A 20252-nucleotide genomic window follows, 5' to 3' on the forward strand; every position below is an offset into this window, starting at 1 on the left:
CCACCCTGGCTGGTGTAGCCCAAACCCCCTTATAAAGTGGGACCCGCTCATCAGAACTCTACACTGTGATTCGGGGACTCAAGTCTCCGCTTTGCCTTGACTTGCTCTCTGGGCACACTGTGTCTGCCTTGGGAGTCTGGCAGATTGGACAGTCTCCTCTAGTGGACAAGGTCAGTAGCCCTAGGTCCCCCAGCAACACCACCTTAAACTCAGCCCTATGCCATCACATAGAGTTACTTCTAGGTAGATAAACATGAGTTTGGCAGGGGGTTCCTCTGTGTGTGTGTGTGCACGTGTGCACACACTCAGTTGTGTCCGACTCTGCAACCCTGTGGACCATAGCCCTCCAGGCTCTGCCCATGGAACTTTTCTGGCAAGTATACTGGAGTGGGTTGCCATTTCCTACCCCAGGGGATCTTCTCAACCCAGGGATCGAACCCGTGTCTCTTGTCTCCTGCACTGGCAGGGGGATTCTTTATCAACTGTGCCACCTGGGAAGTCAAATGAGAATATATTCCTTTCATAGTTAAAAGAAAGACTGTATAAGATTAGTCTTTTTTACACTAACATTTTATGCATACTATTACATGCTAGACACTTTGTATATACTAAGACATCTAATCCTCTGCAATACCCTAAATATCTGCAAGCTACATTCACCACGACTTTAATCATAAAGTATACATCACTTAGAGACAGACTAACCCCAGTCTGTCATCCCATGGTCAGCGGTAAAGATAAATGCTGTTTTCCCATCATTTCCATAAAAGTCTTTAACAGTAGACTCAATTTCTTTCAATTCTTTATCAACTAATTTAATATTGTCTGAATATTCCCTGTTTAAAAAGAAAAAGAAGAGCAAATTATATTAATTACATTAATTTGGCAAAATCAAATTTATTCAGCACGAATTTATGATAAAGTCAATAACTGCTGAAATACTTCTAGATTTCAACCTTAATGTTTTTAAATCAGAGCTCTGTAGATTGTTAAAAACACTTTTTCCTCACTTAAAGAAGTAAAACAATCTGAAATCATTTTCAGAAATTTTTTTTTAAAGCATCGATTAGCAAATAGGTCTCCACGAGCGCTTTCTAAGTCTCAAATGCAACAATGATGACTTTTAAACTCATGTCTCTAATAATGTCTATGTTGCTTTTGATACATTTATCAAACAGCTTAAGTATCACTGTTTCAACTATAGAATTTCATTCTTTAGTGTGTTTATGATATGATATAACACACTTTGGACAAACTATATTTAAGCTTTCCATACAGTTGCACAAGGGGTGGTTTAGTATAAGTTTTATTACTTAAGACAATGCATTGTGTTACAGATGAGAAGCATGAGGTATTCATTACTGGAAGTTAAAACTAATCTAAATCTAATCCAAAATGAAAAATAAACACATAATATGAATTCTTCCTATCTCATGCTAGAGAAAGTGAGAAAGACAGTTGCTGTTTTCTATAAGGAGTGCTACTGAAATACGGTATACAAAGCTTTATACTATTATCTGCTCGATATAGCACTGATTAAATGGAACGTAAGGAACAGCTAGTTACATCTTTTTGTGATACAAACATTAACATAATAAAAATGCTTTTTGTAATCTTTTTCTCTCTGCTTTGATAAGTGAGTAATATGGAACACACGTACAGAACATATTTTACTTATATTAATGAGTAGTGTGGTCACAGCACATGTGATTTTAGCCACAATATCATACTACATATCATATAAATTAGAATATATTCTACTTTAGAGTTATTTAAAATATAAGTTCTGTTGTGATCATTACAAAGAAAGTACATTATAGTACTTTAAAAGTTCAAACGGAACAGGTATTTCCCTCAAAACCATGAAATTAAACACAGCATTAAAATTACCTTGATGTTGGTCGATGAGCATGTCCATTTGTGTCTATTCCTAATAAATGCAAGAAAAAAACTATTTTGTCTTCGTTTACTTTAGAAAGCAAAGATTGGTTGTTTCTGGCAGCGTGAAAGAACTCCTATATGTAACAAATCAGTTAAAAATGTTTAGTTCATTAATTTTATTTAAAAAGTAATTCTGATGAAAACATTTAATTAAACTTATACAGAACTAAAAAATTAAATTGTCCTATTTTATTTAAATTTGTCCTCAGGACCTACCAATACAAAGTACTTGTCAGTTCAGACATCTACATTCAAAACACAAATGAGCTATTTTCCGTGTTATAATTAGGCTGAAAAAAGATTATAGAAAGGGGATCTCGGTTTCATGAAGCTCTAATAATACTGGAGAACTATTTTGACATGAGCCAACAATAAAACAGCACTCATGGCAGCGATTTAGGAATGTTTCATGAGTGTTAAACGTTTTCCTGCTTCTTGTCCTGTGTTGGCGCCCTAGTTCAACCATAATCTCTCACTTGGAACATTGCAAATAGCTTATTTCTACTGTCCCAAGACTCGAATCTGTGCTTCACAAGGTATGATGGAAAAATGGCCACATAATGAATGGAAATACAGTTCAAAAATGATTAATTTCACAATGATAAACTGGATTCATAAAGCCCTCTAAGAAAAGGGTTCATCCTGAACTTACATACACATGAATGTGTACACAAGTACCTATGGAAAGTACTTTTAAATTATTTTGAATAAGTCAACTGACTGCCAAGATATATAATTATTATTCACATAAATGTCTTTAACTATCAGTTCAGTTCAGTCACTCAGTCGTGTCTGACTCTTTGAGACCCCATGAAAGACCCCATAGTCTTTAACTATGTAAGATGTTAATTTTAACAAGGTATTTAACTTTCCAATAAAAGCCTGAAGTATTCCTTCAACTAACTCTTCATTATTACAAACATTAAAAAATATAAATGGTGCCATTAGAGAAACTACCTATTTCCAAATGAGAAAAAAAAAAGGAATACAAATGAAATTAAACATAAATAAATATAAATATAAATAAACATAATCATCCTTAAAAGCATAAAATGGCCCCCTAGCTTTCATATACATTCTAATTAGCCCCTAAGAAACTTTAAATCTAGATGGAAACAGGAAGTTTTTCAAGAGAAAGGACTTAAATTCTAAAGATGTAATTGAAAAGCTGACGAGAAACAACAAAACTTAGCAATTGAATTGGTGTCAAATTTACAATCTGTTTCATGACTGATATTATTCAGCTTTGTAAAAAGTGCGGTTCATTCAAAAGTGGACACACGATCTGGGAAACCATGAAATACTAATCTTGCAGAGTTTAAAGTGATAGATTCCCATTGCCTTTTAAAAAATTGGTCTTTTGCACACAAGATATGAAATACACTCTTAACTTCTTCCCCACTCCCAATATTTAGTATAATTATGCCCACCAACTCCATTTTGTTCTTAGCTCAAAGGCACTTGCTCCTTTTTGTATTTGAATATTTATTGTGCACGGGGGAGAGTGCATGCATATTCTCCCTTTTCCTCTAAGTAAGGCTTCTGATTTTATGGGACCGTGTTAGTGTGCCAAACTTAAAACCTACATGCTTCTTATTCTCTCCCATGGTACCTGTTTGGTTATGGCCAATGAGACAGAAATCAAACACTTCAGTCAAAAGACAATGTGTCTTTTGAAATAAATTTAACTGTTTATTAAGGTCTTTTTGAAATAAATTTAGTTTAGTAGAAGACAAAGTCCTTTTCAATTCTGTGTATTGTTGACCTAAAACACTGAAATAATGGCTGGAACTCCAGCATCTCCTGTCGTAAGACGACTCGGAAGCTAAGGCCACACTCTGAGGACAGAAGAGACACTTCAGAGGCCGGGTCTTAATGGCACTGGGGAGCCACCATGCCAATCCTGGGCTGCCTCAGTCCTGGGCTGCCTACTGGCGTTATCATTCACTGAGAGACAAGCTAGCTTTATTACAGGGTTCCTTTGGAGCCCAAGTTATCATTACGCCGTTGGCCTGAGACACTCTGCTCTATGTGCAATCCAGGCCCAACCATTTCTGTTTCCTAGGCTTTTCCAGGAGAGTCTTCCTCTAACTGCTCGGCTTAGATTGGACTTTTCTAAAGATATCTTCTCAGTCTCTATATGTTTCCTTCACACCACTCTTTATTGTGGATGATTTTATATTTTTGTTGTTACCTGATTCATGTACATACCTCTATCATATCTTATGAAATTATAGGGAATTTTTTTTTTTCTGGTCAATAGCAGTGTTGAAATAGGGTAAAAAAAAAGGCATAGAATCAAGCTAGCCCCTAACTATATCTGCCTAGTTATACAAAGCTATAACCACTAACTATATCTGCCTAGTTATACAAAGCTATAACTGCCTAACTACATCTGCCTAATTATACAAAGCTGTAACTGCCTAACTATATCTGCCTAGTTATACAAAGCTATAGCCACTAACTACATCTGCCTAGTTATACAAAGCTATAGCCACTAACCATATCTGCCTAGTTATACAAAGCTATAACCACTAACCATATCTGCCTAGTTATACAAAGCTATAGCCACTAACCATATCTGCCTAGTTATACAAAGCTATAGCCACTAACCATATCTGCCTAGTTATACAAAGCTATAGCCACTAACCATATCTGCCCAGTTATACAAAGCTATAGCCACTAACTACATCTGCCTAGTTATACAAAGCTATAGCCACTAACCATATCTGCCTAGTTATACAAAGCTATAGCCACTAACTATATCTGCCTAGTTATACAAAGCTACAGCCACTAACTACATCAGCCTGTCCACAAGGAATCAAACCCACGATGCTGAACATCTTTGGCTATGTTTATGAAGTTAGAAGCCAAGGGCGTTGAAACAAATACTAACGTAAGTTGATTATATTAAGAAGTGATACTTAGCAAAATCATTTGCTATTTTTGTAAAGAGATTTTATTTAACTTGAAGATGTTCACTTTCAGTTTAAGTAAGAAAAGAAAATCTTAAGGAAAAAAATTCTAAGGAAAGAAATACGGCTTATCATAGAACATATTGAGCACTTAATTCCTGATAAATATGCAGACACCTACTGACTGTTTACAAACAAACAATAAAAAATGACTGTGTTATGGAGAAGCCCATAGTGTCAGTCCAGAGACACTACTGGTAAAAATAAGAATCACTAAAGGTCAGTCAGTGAATGCCTCCTACAATAGATGAATTATGAGTTCCAATTTGGAGACGAGAAAGAAGAGAATGATAGATAGGAGTCAGCCAATATCCAGAGTTTAGATTTTCTCACAATTTTTGAAAACATAAATTCTATTGGATTCCTGGTGAAACTCTGAGGATTGTCACTAACAAATAGTCTAAAAAAACCCTCTATTTCTTAAAGAGACTCAAATGTTTTACTAGGATTAACTTATGAACTTGGTTTTTGCTTATCTAATTTTTCTTTGCAAATATTTGAAACATCTACCGTATTCTATAAGAAATGCCTTAGATTTGAAACTTCAAAAGACTTCCACATACATCACTGCTTGTCAGAGACTGACTCTGTGGTCAACAAAAGACCAGCAAGGCTATTCTGGGGTGATTCAGCAAATGAGGAAGGAAATGTGGGGTTCCTGAATCCCATCCAGGGCTCACTTCACTGTAGAAGCGTAGAATTGAAAAGGGTTTACTTTATCAAATTATTTTTTAAAAATCTGTATGGTTATTGTAGAATGTGCAATTCCTTAGAATCCAGTCTTTTCAAAATTGTATGCTACAATAAGGAACTTTCAAATTCATCCAAGCAGAAAAAACTAAGATGCATGTATTAACAAATCAGTTTCCAGCACATTAGGTATAGCTACTAGACAACTGCACGAGGCAAATACCCACATCTAGTGTGTGGCAGGCCAGCCACCAACAGCACATACCTTCACATGATCAAAAACCCACGTGTCCAGTTTTGTTACATCATGGGCACCAAAATCCTCACTGGATGCATCGTAACTGTCTATAAAAATATGGTTTCCAGAGTCACCTGAAGAGGAAATTTTAGGGAAAAATTTTAATGATCTGCCATGGACCATGGTGTATGCTTGAACGTATGCTGTTGCTTCTGTTCTCACAATAACATTTTCCAATTTTATAGATACAGGTCAGTTCAGTTCAGTCGCTCAGTCGTGTCCGACTCTTTGCAACCCCATGAATCGCAGCACGCCAGGCCTCCCTGGCCGTCACCAACTCCCAGAATTTACTCAAACTCATGTCCATCGAGTCGGTGATGCCATCCAGCCATCTCGTCCTCGGTCCTTCCCTTCTCCTCCTGCCCCCAATCCCTCCCAGCATCAGGGTCTTTTCCAATGAGTCAACTCTTCGCATGAGGTGGCCAAAGTATTGGAGTTTCAGCTTTAGCATCAGTCCTTCCAATGAACACTCAGGACTGATGTCCTTTAGAATGGACTGGTTGATCTCTTTGCAGTCCAAGGGACTCTCAAGAGTCTTATCCAATAACAGTTCAAAAGCATCAATTCTTTGGCGCTCAGTTTTCTTCACAGTCCAACTCTCACATCCATACATGACCACTGGAAAAACCATAGCATTGACTAGACAGACCTTTGTTGGCAGATACAAGTGAGTTGTAATTTAAAATGCTAAGAAAAAAAATCACAACGCTAGTTAGTATACAATAGCACAAAAGTGTAAACAATGGAGTTTGCCTTCAAGTAAGGATGAAACTACTCAAAGAATTTGGGCATCTAGGGATGGTACAATCAGATTAAATCACCTGTTTTACAAAATTCCCTAATCAAGAAGAAAATTCAAATATTTCAATTCTTTCATTCATAAAATATATGCATTCTTCTCAATATATGAGAAAAAATATTGATAATTGCCAAATAGTTTGAAAGGGTCAACAAATACATTAATCACTTGTAAGATTTTATTAAGGATCTAATCAACTTAGTGAATTTCTGAGTTAGATAGCCTCTTAAAGGTCATAAGGAAGAGAGATAACAGAATAATGACAATCTCTTATAATAATGACAAGCTAAGCTCTAATGATACTGGTTCCACTCCTCAACCATCCTATTCTTCAAATCCCAAGTAAACTGTAAATTACTGTAAGAAATGGAACACTCCCATTGGACTGTCTCCAGTTAAGGCATTGATCCTGTCCTATGAACTGTAGTCAGAAGCAGGGAGGTGAGTTTGGTAAACCATAGCAACTTCATCCTCACCACTACCAGTCCCAAAAAAAGCTTAACTCCTTGCTCCTTGGAAGAAAAGCTATGACCAACCTAGACAGCATATTAAAAAGCAGAGACATTACTTCGCTAACTAAGCCCAATCTAGTCGAAGCTATGTTTTTTCCAGGAGTCATGTGTGGATATGAGAGTTGGACTATAAAGAAAACTGAGCACCGAAGAACTGATGCTTTTGAACTGTGGTGTTGGAGAAGATTCTTAAGAGTCCCTTGGACTGCAAGGAGATCCAACCAGTCTATCTTAAAGGAAATCAGTCCTGAATATTCATTGGAAGGACTGATGCTGAAGCTGAAGCACCAGTACTTTGGCCACCTGATGCAAAGAACTGACTCATTAGAAAAGACCCTGATGCTGGGAAAGACTGAAGGTGGGAGGAGAAGGATTGACAGAGGACAATATGATTGGATGGCATCACCGACTCAACAGACATGAGTTTGAGCAAACTCCGGAAATTGGTGGTAGACTGGGAGGCCTGGCGTACTGCAGTCCATGGGGTTGCAAAGAGTCAGACACAACTGAGCGACTGAACTGAACCTCAAGCAGTATGAGTTTGTGGACCTGCTCTACATAATAATGTTCTGTGACTATCACACAGAAAATTCTGAATACCTGATTTGCTTTTGAGATATAGAATAATATTTAATAATTCCGATTGTTATAATTTATAGTATAATTATACCCATGACTAAAGGTCCAAACCTTTTCATTGGGTGAAATGACCTCAATGTTCCCACTAAAAAGCACTTACTAACATAAAATTTAAGTGGAATCCAGCTGATTCTAGAAAATGATGCAAATGAATTTTCTCATTAAGAGATGTTCTCACACTTGCATATTCAGGCACAGAACCACAACAAATACAACAAATCTCGATGGCATGATCTTGAACACATGAAAACAGAAGCTATAAATATAAATTTTACCATTTAAATCTTTATGTGATTATGTACTAACTTCTTAATAATCAAAGTAAGTGACCATCAACAACATAATGAGATCACTGTAAGAAGCCTTTTGGTCAATATTTCACATGAATTAATTTTTTTAACACCCAAAACAAACCTATAAGATAGAAATTATTATTATCACATTTTATAAAAAGGAAAACTACAATATAGAGAAGTTATCTAACTTACCCAAGATTAAAAAGCTGTTAGATGTTAGAATCATATACCATTTCACTGAATCCAAGGTATTTAAACTGTATAATCCAACATTTTAAGTACAACTAAGATGAAAAAAAATCAAACTCACACATCTATTATAATATACACTCATTTCAGAGATATTAAATGTGTCAAAACATGTATCTCATTAATCAGTAAAATGTAGTATATATTTTAAATTACCAGATTGATTCATTGCCTACTTAGTATTTGGGGAAATATAATCAGTGACTCCTACCTTTGGCAAACATAGCCAGGATGTCTGGGCTTCCCCAGGACCATGTGTACCTGGTTTCATTAAGAAGAGAATCAAATTCTACAGGATTTTCCTTCCATCCTTCAGGTAATTGAGAAAAAAACAATGACAATAGTAATATTTAGATGGTGATGTATTGGTATGGCTCCTGAAGAAATTTTTTTTCAAATAATAACAAAGAGGATTAACTGCAGAACAAATGCAAAACTAACAACAGATTTTGTTACCTGTATTATACTACAAATATTTTTTTTAAAAGCTTACAACAGTTAATTGACTTCTTACTAAAATACAGAATCACTTTTGAACTTTTGAGAGTTAACATCTAGGAAAACCAGCAATCCATCCAATCATATTCTATCAACAGGACACGATGATACAAGATTAAAGGTTTCCTCCTGAGTCAGTCCCAGTTGTGTGTGTGAGTGAGTGAGGCTAAACGACTTGTCAAAAGGATCTCAGAACGTCCTTCGCTTTGTGTCACGGTGCAGTATTAAAGAAGCAATATTTGTGCAAGCAGTCTCTTCATGTGATAAAATCATCTAAAGAGACAGTACCTTTGGCAACTGCGCTGACATCTTCATAAAACCCTGCAATCATGGCCACGTGCCCGGGCCGAGACTCGGTCGGCACATGCGTGTGAGAGATCCCCCAGGTGCCTTCATTCATTATGACATTCCTGAAAGGTGTCACAGACAAAGAGTCAGCATACACTATGATCACGGGCTCTGTTAAGGTTTTAGAAAAACAAGATCACCACAGAAGAAATCCAATCAAAAGAAGGAGTCAAAATTTAAGAAGGAATCTTTCTGACCCCAACTGAGCTCGGTCCAGTTCCTCCCACCAGACGGATGCCACAAGACGGATTCCGTAGCATAAGAAAGCCCAGGTAAGACAAGGAACCTCCCAAGCACCGTACAGAATCACAAAAGGAAATACATGCTAGAGCTCTAAGTCACAAAGTATCAAAACTCTGTGTTACGGAAGAAATCACTGATACACAAAGTATTACTTGGTCAATGTTAAATTTTATTAGGTGTGATGATGGTGTTGTGATCACGTTGAAGTCCTTGTTCTTAGAAGATACACACTGAAGTGTTTAGGGGTAAACTGTGAAAATATTTTGCTTTCAAATTATTCAGGAAAAAATAATTAAAGTTTGTGTATGTGTGTGTGTGTGTGTGTACTGAGACAGAGAAGGCAAATATGAAAAATGTTTAAAATGGTCATATCTAGATTAAGGATATACAGATGAATATTCATGATATAATCCTTTCAACATTTCTGTAGTTAAAAGTTTTTCAAAATAAAAAATTGAGAGGAAACAGCTATACTCTCAATTAGGAGTAAAATTATCTTTCTAAATTTGAGATTAAAACAAGCCAAAAGTTTCTTTTGCTAAATGTATCACCATTCTTTAAGCTGTCTAAGGGTGATTTGCAAAATCTGGAGAAAAATGCAAAACGAACAGTAATGCCCACAGGTAAAGGCCAGCAGAGCAACAAGGTATGAAACACAAATTCATTCGTAACAGTTTTCAAGCTAAACTCTCAACTCTCAAAATGTTCTGGAGAGAAGTACCTAAAAGTGCTGATTTAGATACTTTTAATTGACTTATAACCAGACTTTGGTAAAATACATATATAAAAAGTAAAAGGCTTGAAAAACCATTAAACCACATGTTAAGGGAGAAATGTTTTTTAACTTCTTCAGTTCTATAATGGAAACTGAACTCAAGCAAAAACAGGGAGGTATAAAGCAATGTGGATACCTCTCATGAGAAACATTTTGATCAGATCGTATTTTTTAAAAAATGAAGTGAGAAACAAAGAAAACCTGTCAAAAAGGCTTCAGAAGCAGCTGGAAAGGGAGGCAGCACGCAGCACAGCACCTGGGAGGCCCTGGCCCCCACCGAACACCCCAGGGAGAAGCAGGCACTGTCGGAAAAGCTCCTCTTCGTCTCAACAACCAGTAGAGTTTACAGTCATTAATTTTGCAATGAACTACATTTCTCTCCTCTCTATGACAACTAAGAAATTCAATCAAGTATATCACCCCAATTTTTAAACCAGTCATAGGAATTCATGTTACATATTTCTGGGTACTGAACCTAACCCTGACAATCTTATTTTCCTACCTGTATTTTCCTATTGCCCTGAGTTGCTTGTTTCTTTGTATCCTTTAATATATTATACATTTCTTTGATGCACCATAAATTTATTCCTGGAAATCTGACATAGAATTCAGGTTCATTCATTCTTCTAGCAGTCAACAAATATTTATTAACTGCCTACTATGGCATCTGGTCCCATCACTTTATGGGAAATAGATGGGGAAACAGTGGAAACAGTGTCAGGCTTTATTTTGTTGGGGGGGGGAGTCCAAAATCACTGCATATGGTGATTGCAGCCATGAAATTAAAAGACATTTACTTCTTGGAAGGAAAGTTATGACCAACCTAGACAGTATATTAAAAAGCAGAGATATTGCTTTGCCAACAAAGGTCAGTCTAGTCAAGGCTATGGTTTTTCCAGTGGTCATATATGGATGTGAGAGTTGGACTGTGAAGAAAGCTGAGCGCCAAAGAATTAATGCTCCAACTGTGGTGTTGAAGAAGACTCTTGAGAGTCCCTTGGACTGCAAGGAGGTCCAATCAGTCCATCCTAAAGGAGATCAGTCCTGAGTGTTCACTGGAAGGACTGATGCTGAAGCTGAAACTCCAATACTTTGGCCACCTCATGCAAAGAGTTAACTCACTGGAAAAGACCCTGATGCTGGGAGGGATTGGGGGCAGGAGGAGAAGGGGACGACAGAGGATGAGATGGCTGGATGGCATCACCGACTTGATAGACATGAGTTTGAGTCAACTCCGGGAGTTGGTGATGGACAGGGAAGCCTGGCCTGCTGCGATTCATGTGATCGTAAAAAGTCGGATACGACTGAGCGACTGAACTGAACTGAACTATGTTTTAGGAACCAGAAATAATGTCGTGTATAAAATCAAGTCCCTGCCTTAGTGGAAGTTGTACATGCTGAGTAGTACTATAAAGAAAATCAAAATAGGGTAGAGGGATAAGAAGCAATGATGACAGGTAGGGACAGGGGAAAGAGACAATTCTGGACAAATTTCCCTTGAATTTGAGTTTTAATCTCTCCACAGTAGCATTAGGAAGGGCTTTTGAGGGGCTTGCTATGAATAAAAAAAAAAAGAATAGTTGATTGCAAGAACCCCACAGGTCCAAAAAATTAAATATTTCTTTTCAAAGCCACTTCAGTTCAGTTCAGTTCAGTCACTCAGTCGTGTCCGACTCTTTGCGACCCCATGAATTGCAGCACGCCAGGCCTCCCTGTCCATCACCAACTCCCGGAGTTCACTCAGACTCACATCCATCGAGTCAGTGATGCCATCCAGCCATCTCATCCTCTGTCGTCCCCTTCTCTTCCTGCCCCCAATCCCTCCCAGCATCAGAGTCTTCTCCAATGAGTCAACTCTTCGCATGAGGTGGCCAAAGTACTGGAGTTTCAGCTTTAGCATCATTCCTTCCAAAGAAATCCCAGGGCTGATCTCCTTCAGAATGGACAGAATCCAAAATTATCATATTACATAGTGATATAAATTTGGAAGGCTTTATTTTATAGAAAACGTATTTTGAATTAAAATTTATATTTTTTTAGATAGATACCTTTGTAATTGGCAATTCACTGAAATTTATGCTTGTCATTACTTGAAAATTGAACAGTTTTACTTTACAAAAAAAGAAAAAAAGATAATATACTGAGTTGTAAGCCAGCATTCAGAAATTAGGACAAGCGAGGCCAGGCAGCTAAGGTCATGCATTTTGACCACCTGGTATCAACCTCCACAATAACAGAAGTAACTGTAGAAGGAAGCACATTTGCTAATTTCTAAGACAAAGGCAGAGGCATACGTGCCCTACTCTCTTTTTCATCATCACCCCTCTACCCAATGTGAGATAAACAGTCTCAGCCTAACAATTCCAGAGATGTCCTTGTACCAGTTGACACACTTACCTAACAAATGGTGCCCTAGAATTCCCATCTTCATCTAATTCATAAAGCTTATCTGCTCGCAGGCCGTCAGCAACAAACAGCATCAATCTTTTCGCTGGGGGAGGCAGGGGCGTAAACCGAGGAGTCATTCCATGAACTAAAGGAGAGGTGAAATAAATGTCGAAGATGGAGGCGAAGAACACGAAGTGCACGAGCAATCCCAAAGTGATGTACAGCAGCATGGCCAGAGGAACTAATCTCCAAGGCAAACTGGAGAGAGGGAACAAGACCAAATCTGGGTAAGCCTTAGTGCGAGCAAGTATGCTTCCAACTTATTTGATGGCTAGAGCTGCCTGCACTGAGCGACTTCCCTTTCCCTTTTCACTTTCCTGCATTGGAGAAGGAAATGGCCACCCACTCCAGCGTTCTTGCCTGGAGAATCCCAGGGACGGGGGAGCCTGGCGGGCTGCCGTCTATGGGGTCACACAGAGTCGGACACGACTGAAGTGACTTAGCAGCAGCAGCAGCAGCAGCAGCCTCATTTTTCAGTCTCAAAAAACTTCTTAGTTTGGTGGACACTTTTTACTTCCTCCATCTTTCAATAAGCATCATTTTCTGCGGCTCCTTCCCTATCTACACAGGTAACTGTTTTCAAGTTGTGGTAAGAGGGCTTCCCTGGTGGCTCAAACGGTAAACAATTCGCTGGCAATGCGGGAGACCTGGGTTCGATCCCTGGGTTGGGAAGATCCCCTGGAGATGTGGAATGGCAACCCACTCCAGTATTCTGGCCTGGAGAATTCTATGGACAGAGGAGCCTGAGGGGCTCCAGTGCACAGGGTCGTGAAGAGTTGGACACGACTGAGCAACTAAAAAAAAAAGAGAGTTCTTAACATAAGATCTACCCTCTTAAATTTTTACGTGTAAAACTGTTATACATTAGATCTCGACAGCTTATTCACTTTGCATAAGTGAGATTTCACATCCACTGAACAACCACTTTCTTTCCGCGCCCCACCCCCCACTCACCCGTCACGAGTGTGACTCTCTTAGACTATCTCAGACCAGCAGAACTGTGCACGCTCGTCCTTCTGGGACCGATCTGTTTCGCTGAGCACTGTGTCCTCAGTGCGTAACCATGACACTGGGCAGGACTTGTACTGTGATCCGTTTGGTTTTGTCCCGTCTGTTACCTTACTGTGGTTCTAATTTACGTCTCCCTGGTGGTCAATGATGTTGATCTACTTTACTTGCATTAATGGACATTTTTAAATCCTCTTTCATCCCTTTTCATTTTTTTAACCGTGCTTTTCAAAGAGCAGTCAGTACTTATGAATTCTGAAAGTTCTGAATTAACTTTTCTTTTGGCGATTGTATTTTGTGTTCCACCTAGGGAATTTTTGTAGCTGACAACACTTTCTTTAGTATAGACTCTTAATATTTTTATTTTAAAACAATTTCAAGTTCAGAGAAAAGCTGCAATAATGGTACAAACACCCATACACCCCTTAGCCATCTATCTCTAACGTTATCCTTTTTCTCTCGTCCTTGCCTCGTCTCCTTAACTTACCTCTCTCGTGTGTGTGTGTGTGGGTGGGGGGGTATACTTCAGTGCTTATTTTCTGACAATAATGATACTCCCTTATGTACCTACGGTGGTTACCGACTTCAGTAAACTCAACGTCAGTATTTTACCTAATCTACCATCTATACTCCAACTTTTTGAAGTGTCCCAGTAATATTCTTCACAGCATTTTTATAGCTTTATTGAGGCATAACTGGCCTATAATAAGCTGTGTACATATTTAAAGTGTATAATAATCACAGGAGAGAACACACTCATAACCCTCAAAACTTCCCTCATGCCCCTGTGGTTCATCCCTATATATTTCACTTTTTAATGTTATTGTAAATGGTATTTTCAATTTCAGTTTCCCCTCATTAGTTTTTAAATTACTGCTGATTTTTATTATTCACCTTGTATTCTGAAACACTAGAAACCTGGTTGTTCTGGTAGTTTTTATGCAGGCGCCTTTCGGTCTTCCCTGCACACTTTCTCTTTGTGTCTCAACCTTGTGCGGTCTAGGACTAGCGTGACGTTGGGCACAACAGAGGCCCCCGCCTTGTTTCCAATCTTAGGGTGAAAGCTGTCAGGTTTTCAGGTTTTCTTCACAGATTCCTTTTGTTGCTTTAAAGAAGTTCTCTTTTACTCTCAATATGCAGTTTTAAAGTTGTGAATGAAAAATGCTGGATTTTGTCAAGCGCTTTTGACAAAAGCAAAAGTGAGAGGGGAGGATCACATGAGATCCTCTCGCGTGAGGGACCGAGACCACCTGGTTTTGCTCTTTTGGTTTCTCCCAGAGTGGGGTCTCCCCTGGTGCAGGGTCTCTCCTGCTGTGGGGTCTCTCTCCCCTGGTGTAGGGTCTCCCCCAGTGTGGGGTCTCCCTCAGTGTGGGGTCTCTCTCCTGGTGTGGGGTCTCTCTCCCGGGGTGGTGTCTTTCTCTCCTGGTGTGGGGTCTCTCTCCCCTGGTGCGGGGTCTCCCCTGGTGTGGGGTCTCTCTCTCCTGGTGTAGGGTCTCCCTCAGTGTGGGGGTCTCTCTCCCGGTGTGGGGTCTCTCTCCCGGGGTGGTGTCTTTCTCTCCCGGTGTGGGGTCTCTCTCCTGGTGTGGGGTCTCTCTCCCGGGGTGGTGTCTTTCTCTCCCGGTGTGGGGTCTCTCTCCTGGTGTGGGGTCTCTCTCCCGGGGTGGTGTCTTTCTCTCCCGGTGTGGGGTCTCTCTCCTGGTATAGGGTCTCTCCCGGTGTGAGCTCTCCCCCGGTGTGTGGTCTCTCTCCTGGTGTGGGGTCTCTCTCCCGGGGTGGTGTCTTTCTCTCCCTCAGTGTGGGGTCTCTCTCCCGGGGTGGTGTCTTTCTCTCCCGGTGTGGGGTCTCTCTCCTGGTGTGGGGTCTCTCTCCCGGGGTGGTGTCTTTCTCTCCTGGTGTGGGGTCTCTCTCCCCTGGTGCGGGGTCTCCCCTGGTGTGGGGTCTCTCTCTCCTGGTGTAGGGTCTCCCTCAGTGTGGGGTCTCTCTCCTGGTGTGGGGTCTCTCTCCCGGGGTGGTGTCTTTCTCTCCCGGTGTGGGGTCTCTCTCCTGGTGTGGGGTCTCTCTCCCGGGGTGGTGTCTTTCTCTCCCGGTGTGGGGTCTCTCTCCTGGTGTGGGGTCTCTCTCCCGGTGTGGGCTCTCCCCCGGTGTGGGGTCTCTCTCCCCTGGTGTGGGGTCTCCCCTGCTGTGGGGTCTATCTCTCCCGGTGTGGGCTCTCCCCCGGTGTGGGGTCTCTCTCCCCTGGTGTGGGGTGGTCTCTCCCGGTGTGGGGTCTCTCTCTCCTGGTGTGGGGTCTCTCTCCCCCGGTGTGGGGTCTCTCTCCCCTGGTGTGGGGTCTCCCCTGCTGTGGGGTCTATCTCTCCCGGTGTGGGCTCTCCCCCGGTGTGGGGTCTCTCTCCCCTGGTGTGGGGTGGTCTCTCCCGGTGTGGGGTCTCTCTCTCCTGGTGTGGGGTCTCTCTCCCCTGGTGTGGGGTCTCCCCTGCTGTGGGGTCTATCTCTCCCGGAGTGGGGTCTCTCCCAGCGTGGGGTCTCCCATGGTGTGGGGTCTCTCTCCCCCAGGTGTGGGGTCTCTCCCCTGGTGTGGGGTCTCTCTCCCCTGGTGTGGGGTCTCTCTCCCCTGGTGTGGGGTCTCCCTTGCTGTGGGGTCTATCTCTCCCTGAGTGGGGTCTCTCCCGGTGTGGGGTCTCCCTCCCATGGTGTGGGGTCTCCCTCCCATGGTGTGGGGTCTCCCCTGCTGTGGGGTCTATCTCTCCCAGAGTGGGGTCTCCCCTGCTGTGGGGTCTATCTCTCCCGGTGTGGGCTCTCCCCCGGTGTGGGGTCTCTCTCCCCTGGTGTGGGGTGGTCTCTCCCGGTGTGGGGTCTCTCTCTCCTGGTGTGGGGTCTCTCTCCCCTGGTGTGGGGTCTCCCCTGCTGTGGGGTCTATCTCTCCCGGAGTGGGGTCTCTCCCAGCGTGGGGTCTCCCATGGTGTGGGGTCTCTCTCCCCCAGGTGTGGGGTCTCTCCCCTGGTGTGGGGTCTCTCTCCCCTGGTGTGGGGTCTCTCTCCCCTGGTGTGGGGTCTCCCTTGCTGTGGGGTCTATCTCTCCCTGAGTGGGGTCTCTCCCGGTGTGGGGTCTCCCTCCCATGGTGTGGGGTCTCCCCTGCTGTGGGGTCTATCTCTCCCAGAGTGGGGTCTCTCCCCATGTGGGGTCTCTCTCCCCTGGTGTGGGGTCTCCCCTGGTGTGGGGTCTCCCCTGCTGTGGGGTCTATCTCTCCCGGAGTGGGGTCTCTCCCCATGTGGGGTCTCTCTCCCCTGGTGTGGGGTCTCCCCTAGTGTGGGGTCTCCCCTGCTGTGGGGTCTATCTCTCCCGGAGTGGGGTCTCTCCCAGTGTGGGGTCTCCCCCGGAGTGTGGGGTCTCTCCTGGTGTGGTGTCTCTCTCTCCAGGTGTGGGGTCTCCCCCGGAGTGGGGTCTCCTAGTGTGGTGAACTACAATGATGGCGTTTCAAATGTTAAACCAAGCTAGGGTTCCCAGAATAAACTGAACCTAATCATTAAGTATTATCCTTCCTATATACTCTTGGATTTTATTTGCTAAAATATTTAGCTTTTTAAATTAATATTTATTAGCGATATTAGACTATAATTTTTTTGTAATATCTTTCTCTGGTTTTGGTGTCAGACAATGCAATGGGAAGTGTATTACATTTTATCTTTTGGAAGAGTTTGTGTAGAATTAGTACTGTTTCTTCCTTTATTGTGTAACAGGATATCAATGGCTCAGAGTTTCCTTTGTTGGAAAGTTTTTAACTATAAATTCAATTTCTTCATATCCAGAGAGAGACTAAGATTATTTACTACTTGCTGAGTAAGTTTTGGTAGTTGTATCTTTTGTCCATTTGTCCATTTCATCCAAATTGTCAAATTTATTATCCCAAAACTGTCCCTAATATTCTGGTCTCTTGTTCTTTCTTCTGTCCTTTAGCTCAGAACTCTTCTATCAGATATCATAGTTAGTTACGCAAAGTAACTCATTTTTCAACTCATTTTAATTCATTTCTGTAAGATCTTTAACTCTATTCACAACTGAAGTACATATGGTGTCTACCTAGATGCAGAGAAGCTCCCATTGACTGAAATGCTCCTCTCAACCATGGAACCTGAGTACTCTCCTTATCATGCTCACTAATAAGGAAACATCTCTATCGTTTCTCACTTTCTTTTGCATTTACAAACAACTCCCTGGACTTATGTTCTTTCTTTTCCCCACTGCTGTTACACAACTTTTCTGTAAAAAGTATCAAAGTGTCTGTGTTAAAGGATAATACAAATTCTCCCCTACTCTAAAGCTTACTGAGTTAGTAAAACAAACATTTTATTTGAGAACTTAGACCCTGAAGCTGTAATAGCTAACATAAAAACCTAGCTCTCTCGTATAGTAACAGTGGGATTTAGGTCCCTCCTGGGCACCTTCCAGCATCACTCCTTCATGGACCACTCAGTCCAGATCAGAAGCTCAAGCCTTTCCTTCCGTTTATAAGTGCACAGTACAACTCTGACTGTAGTAATGTCTGCCTCTATAACCTCATGCTAATTCCAGGACAGCAAGACAGGCTTTCTCCAGCACTCAGCCCAGTCCTGGGCTCTTACTACGACTGCTGCCAAGTCGCTTCAGTCGTGTCCGACTCTGTGCGACCCCATAGACGGCAGCCCACCAGGCTCCCCCGTCCCTGGGATTCTCCAGGCAAGAACACTGGGGTGGGGTGCCATTTCTTTCTCCAATGCATGAAAGTGAAAAGTGAAAGTGAAGTCGATCAGTCATGTCCGACTCTTAGTGACCCCATGGACTGTGGCCCACCAGGCTCCTCTGTCCATGGGATTTTCCAGGCAAGAGTGCTGGAGTGGGGTGCCATTGCGGTCTATTAAATTACCTAGGATTATCCTTTCAATGGATGTGTAATACGCACTGTAGCCACTAGAGGCTACCTTGCTTCTCTGTTTATTTCTCCAGAACAGAAACAAGAGCTGTGAAGACTGAGGATAAATACAACCACAGTAACTTTCATACTTGTCATTTACTATACACAAAATTTCAGTGATTCCAAATATCATCCTTCACATACTATTTACTTTATTATACCTAAGCACATGTAAATAAGCACTATTATCATTTAATCTTTCTCTTTTTTTAAAATCACTTTTTATTCAGATTTAGTGCCTGGAGAATCCCAGGGACGGGGGAGCCTGGTGGGCTGCCATCTATGGGGTCGCACAGAGTCGGACATGACTGAAGCGACTTAGAGCAGGAGCAGCAGCAGTGAAAAAGAAACCATGTTCATGGATGAATCATCTGGAAATCACCTAAACAAATGAATAACTACTAAAATTTTTAAAATACACATAACCATGTATCAATAAAAGTCATTTAGCTTATACCTCTGGGATGTTTACCACACGCTGAAAAACAATGTCAAAAATTACATATGTAAAAATGTATAAAAAATTAGATATTTATAAAAGTTTACATCAATGAAAAACTTGCACTCAAAATATTGCTTGTGGTTATTTTGAGAGTACTAAAACAAAAAAAATAATTTTTTAATCAAGAAAACAATTGAAGTGTGTGGAAAAGAGCAATCTTTTATATTTTTATCACTAACATACAAGCATCAATGACTATCCAGATTATTCAGTGAAACATTGGCTGTAAAGACCCAGATTAATGCAAATTTTGGTAAGTAGAAAGAAAATTCCTCAACAATGTTAATCGTAAATTAGTATTAAACAGAAATCAGCAATTGTTAATAATATCCTAGTATGCACTGTTAATATTTCTTCGACATTTTTAACTGATAAGCAAATTTCTCTGCACTGGTGGAAGAGAAAAGCACTCACTGAGACGACTGGCCAGGTGATTTGCTAGGGGCTTGGCAGGTCACATTCCCAGGTCCACGATCACAGGATGCGAGGCAGAGAAAGGAGATCGCAGCTGTGCCACAGGAAGCTGCTGATCGAGGAAGAGCTTCCACATGCAACTTCTTACAGCTCTCTGAGGAAACATATTTTAAATCTATTTTCAATTTTCATTTTAGAAATCAGACCCTAAAGATATTCCCTTTGGAGCCTACTACCTTTATTGCTTTTTCTGGCTAATGCTACTAAATGACTGACATCAGGTTTGTTTTGCTTTACTCTTAAAAATCTGTCAAATATTCTCAATATACACTACTACTACCACTAAGTCGCTCAGTCGTGTCCGGCTCTGTGCGAGCCCATAGACGGCAGCCCGCCAGGCTCCCCCGCCCCGGGGACTCTCCAGGCGAGGACGCTGGCGCGGGCTGCCATTTCCCTTTCCACTAGGAGTACATTAACTGATAAATGATTATAACATTTGTTGTGTCCTAAGTACCAGGTACTGTGACAAGCACATACCTAATTCTGTGTACTTTAAGTATCTCCTTGACAGAGGAGGCTGAGAGAAGTCAAGTAACTTTCTAAAGGTCTCATGGCAAATAATTGGCAGGATGGAGATATGAACCTAATAAGCACAATCCTTGACAGGAA

At 41.2% G+C, this 20252-nt stretch overlaps 1 protein-coding gene across 1 annotated transcript in view; it reads right to left on the reverse strand.

Annotated features, from left to right (window-relative positions):
• PIGN (phosphatidylinositol glycan anchor biosynthesis class N) overlaps nucleotides 1-19691 on the reverse strand; it is a 102472-nt gene extending 82781 nt beyond the window's left edge. Inside the window, exons 1-7 of the mRNA XM_068993565.1 lie at nucleotides 19584-19691; nucleotides 12661-12909; nucleotides 9186-9307; nucleotides 8611-8709; nucleotides 5872-5978; nucleotides 1891-2015; nucleotides 706-836 (exon numbers count right to left, since the gene is read on the reverse strand). Coding sequence (XP_068849666.1) covers nucleotides 706-836; nucleotides 1891-2015; nucleotides 5872-5978; nucleotides 8611-8709; nucleotides 9186-9307; nucleotides 12661-12881 — 805 coding nt within the window. The 5' untranslated portion in view covers nucleotides 12882-12909; nucleotides 19584-19691. The remainder of the gene's footprint in view (nucleotides 1-705; nucleotides 837-1890; nucleotides 2016-5871; nucleotides 5979-8610; nucleotides 8710-9185; nucleotides 9308-12660; nucleotides 12910-19583) is intronic.
• Between the last annotated feature and the right edge of the window lie 561 nt (nucleotides 19692-20252).

This window comes from Capricornis sumatraensis, chromosome 21 (genome assembly GCF_032405125.1).
Source record: "Capricornis sumatraensis isolate serow.1 chromosome 21, serow.2, whole genome shotgun sequence".
Classification (NCBI taxonomy): Eukaryota; Metazoa; Chordata; class Mammalia; order Artiodactyla; family Bovidae; genus Capricornis; species Capricornis sumatraensis.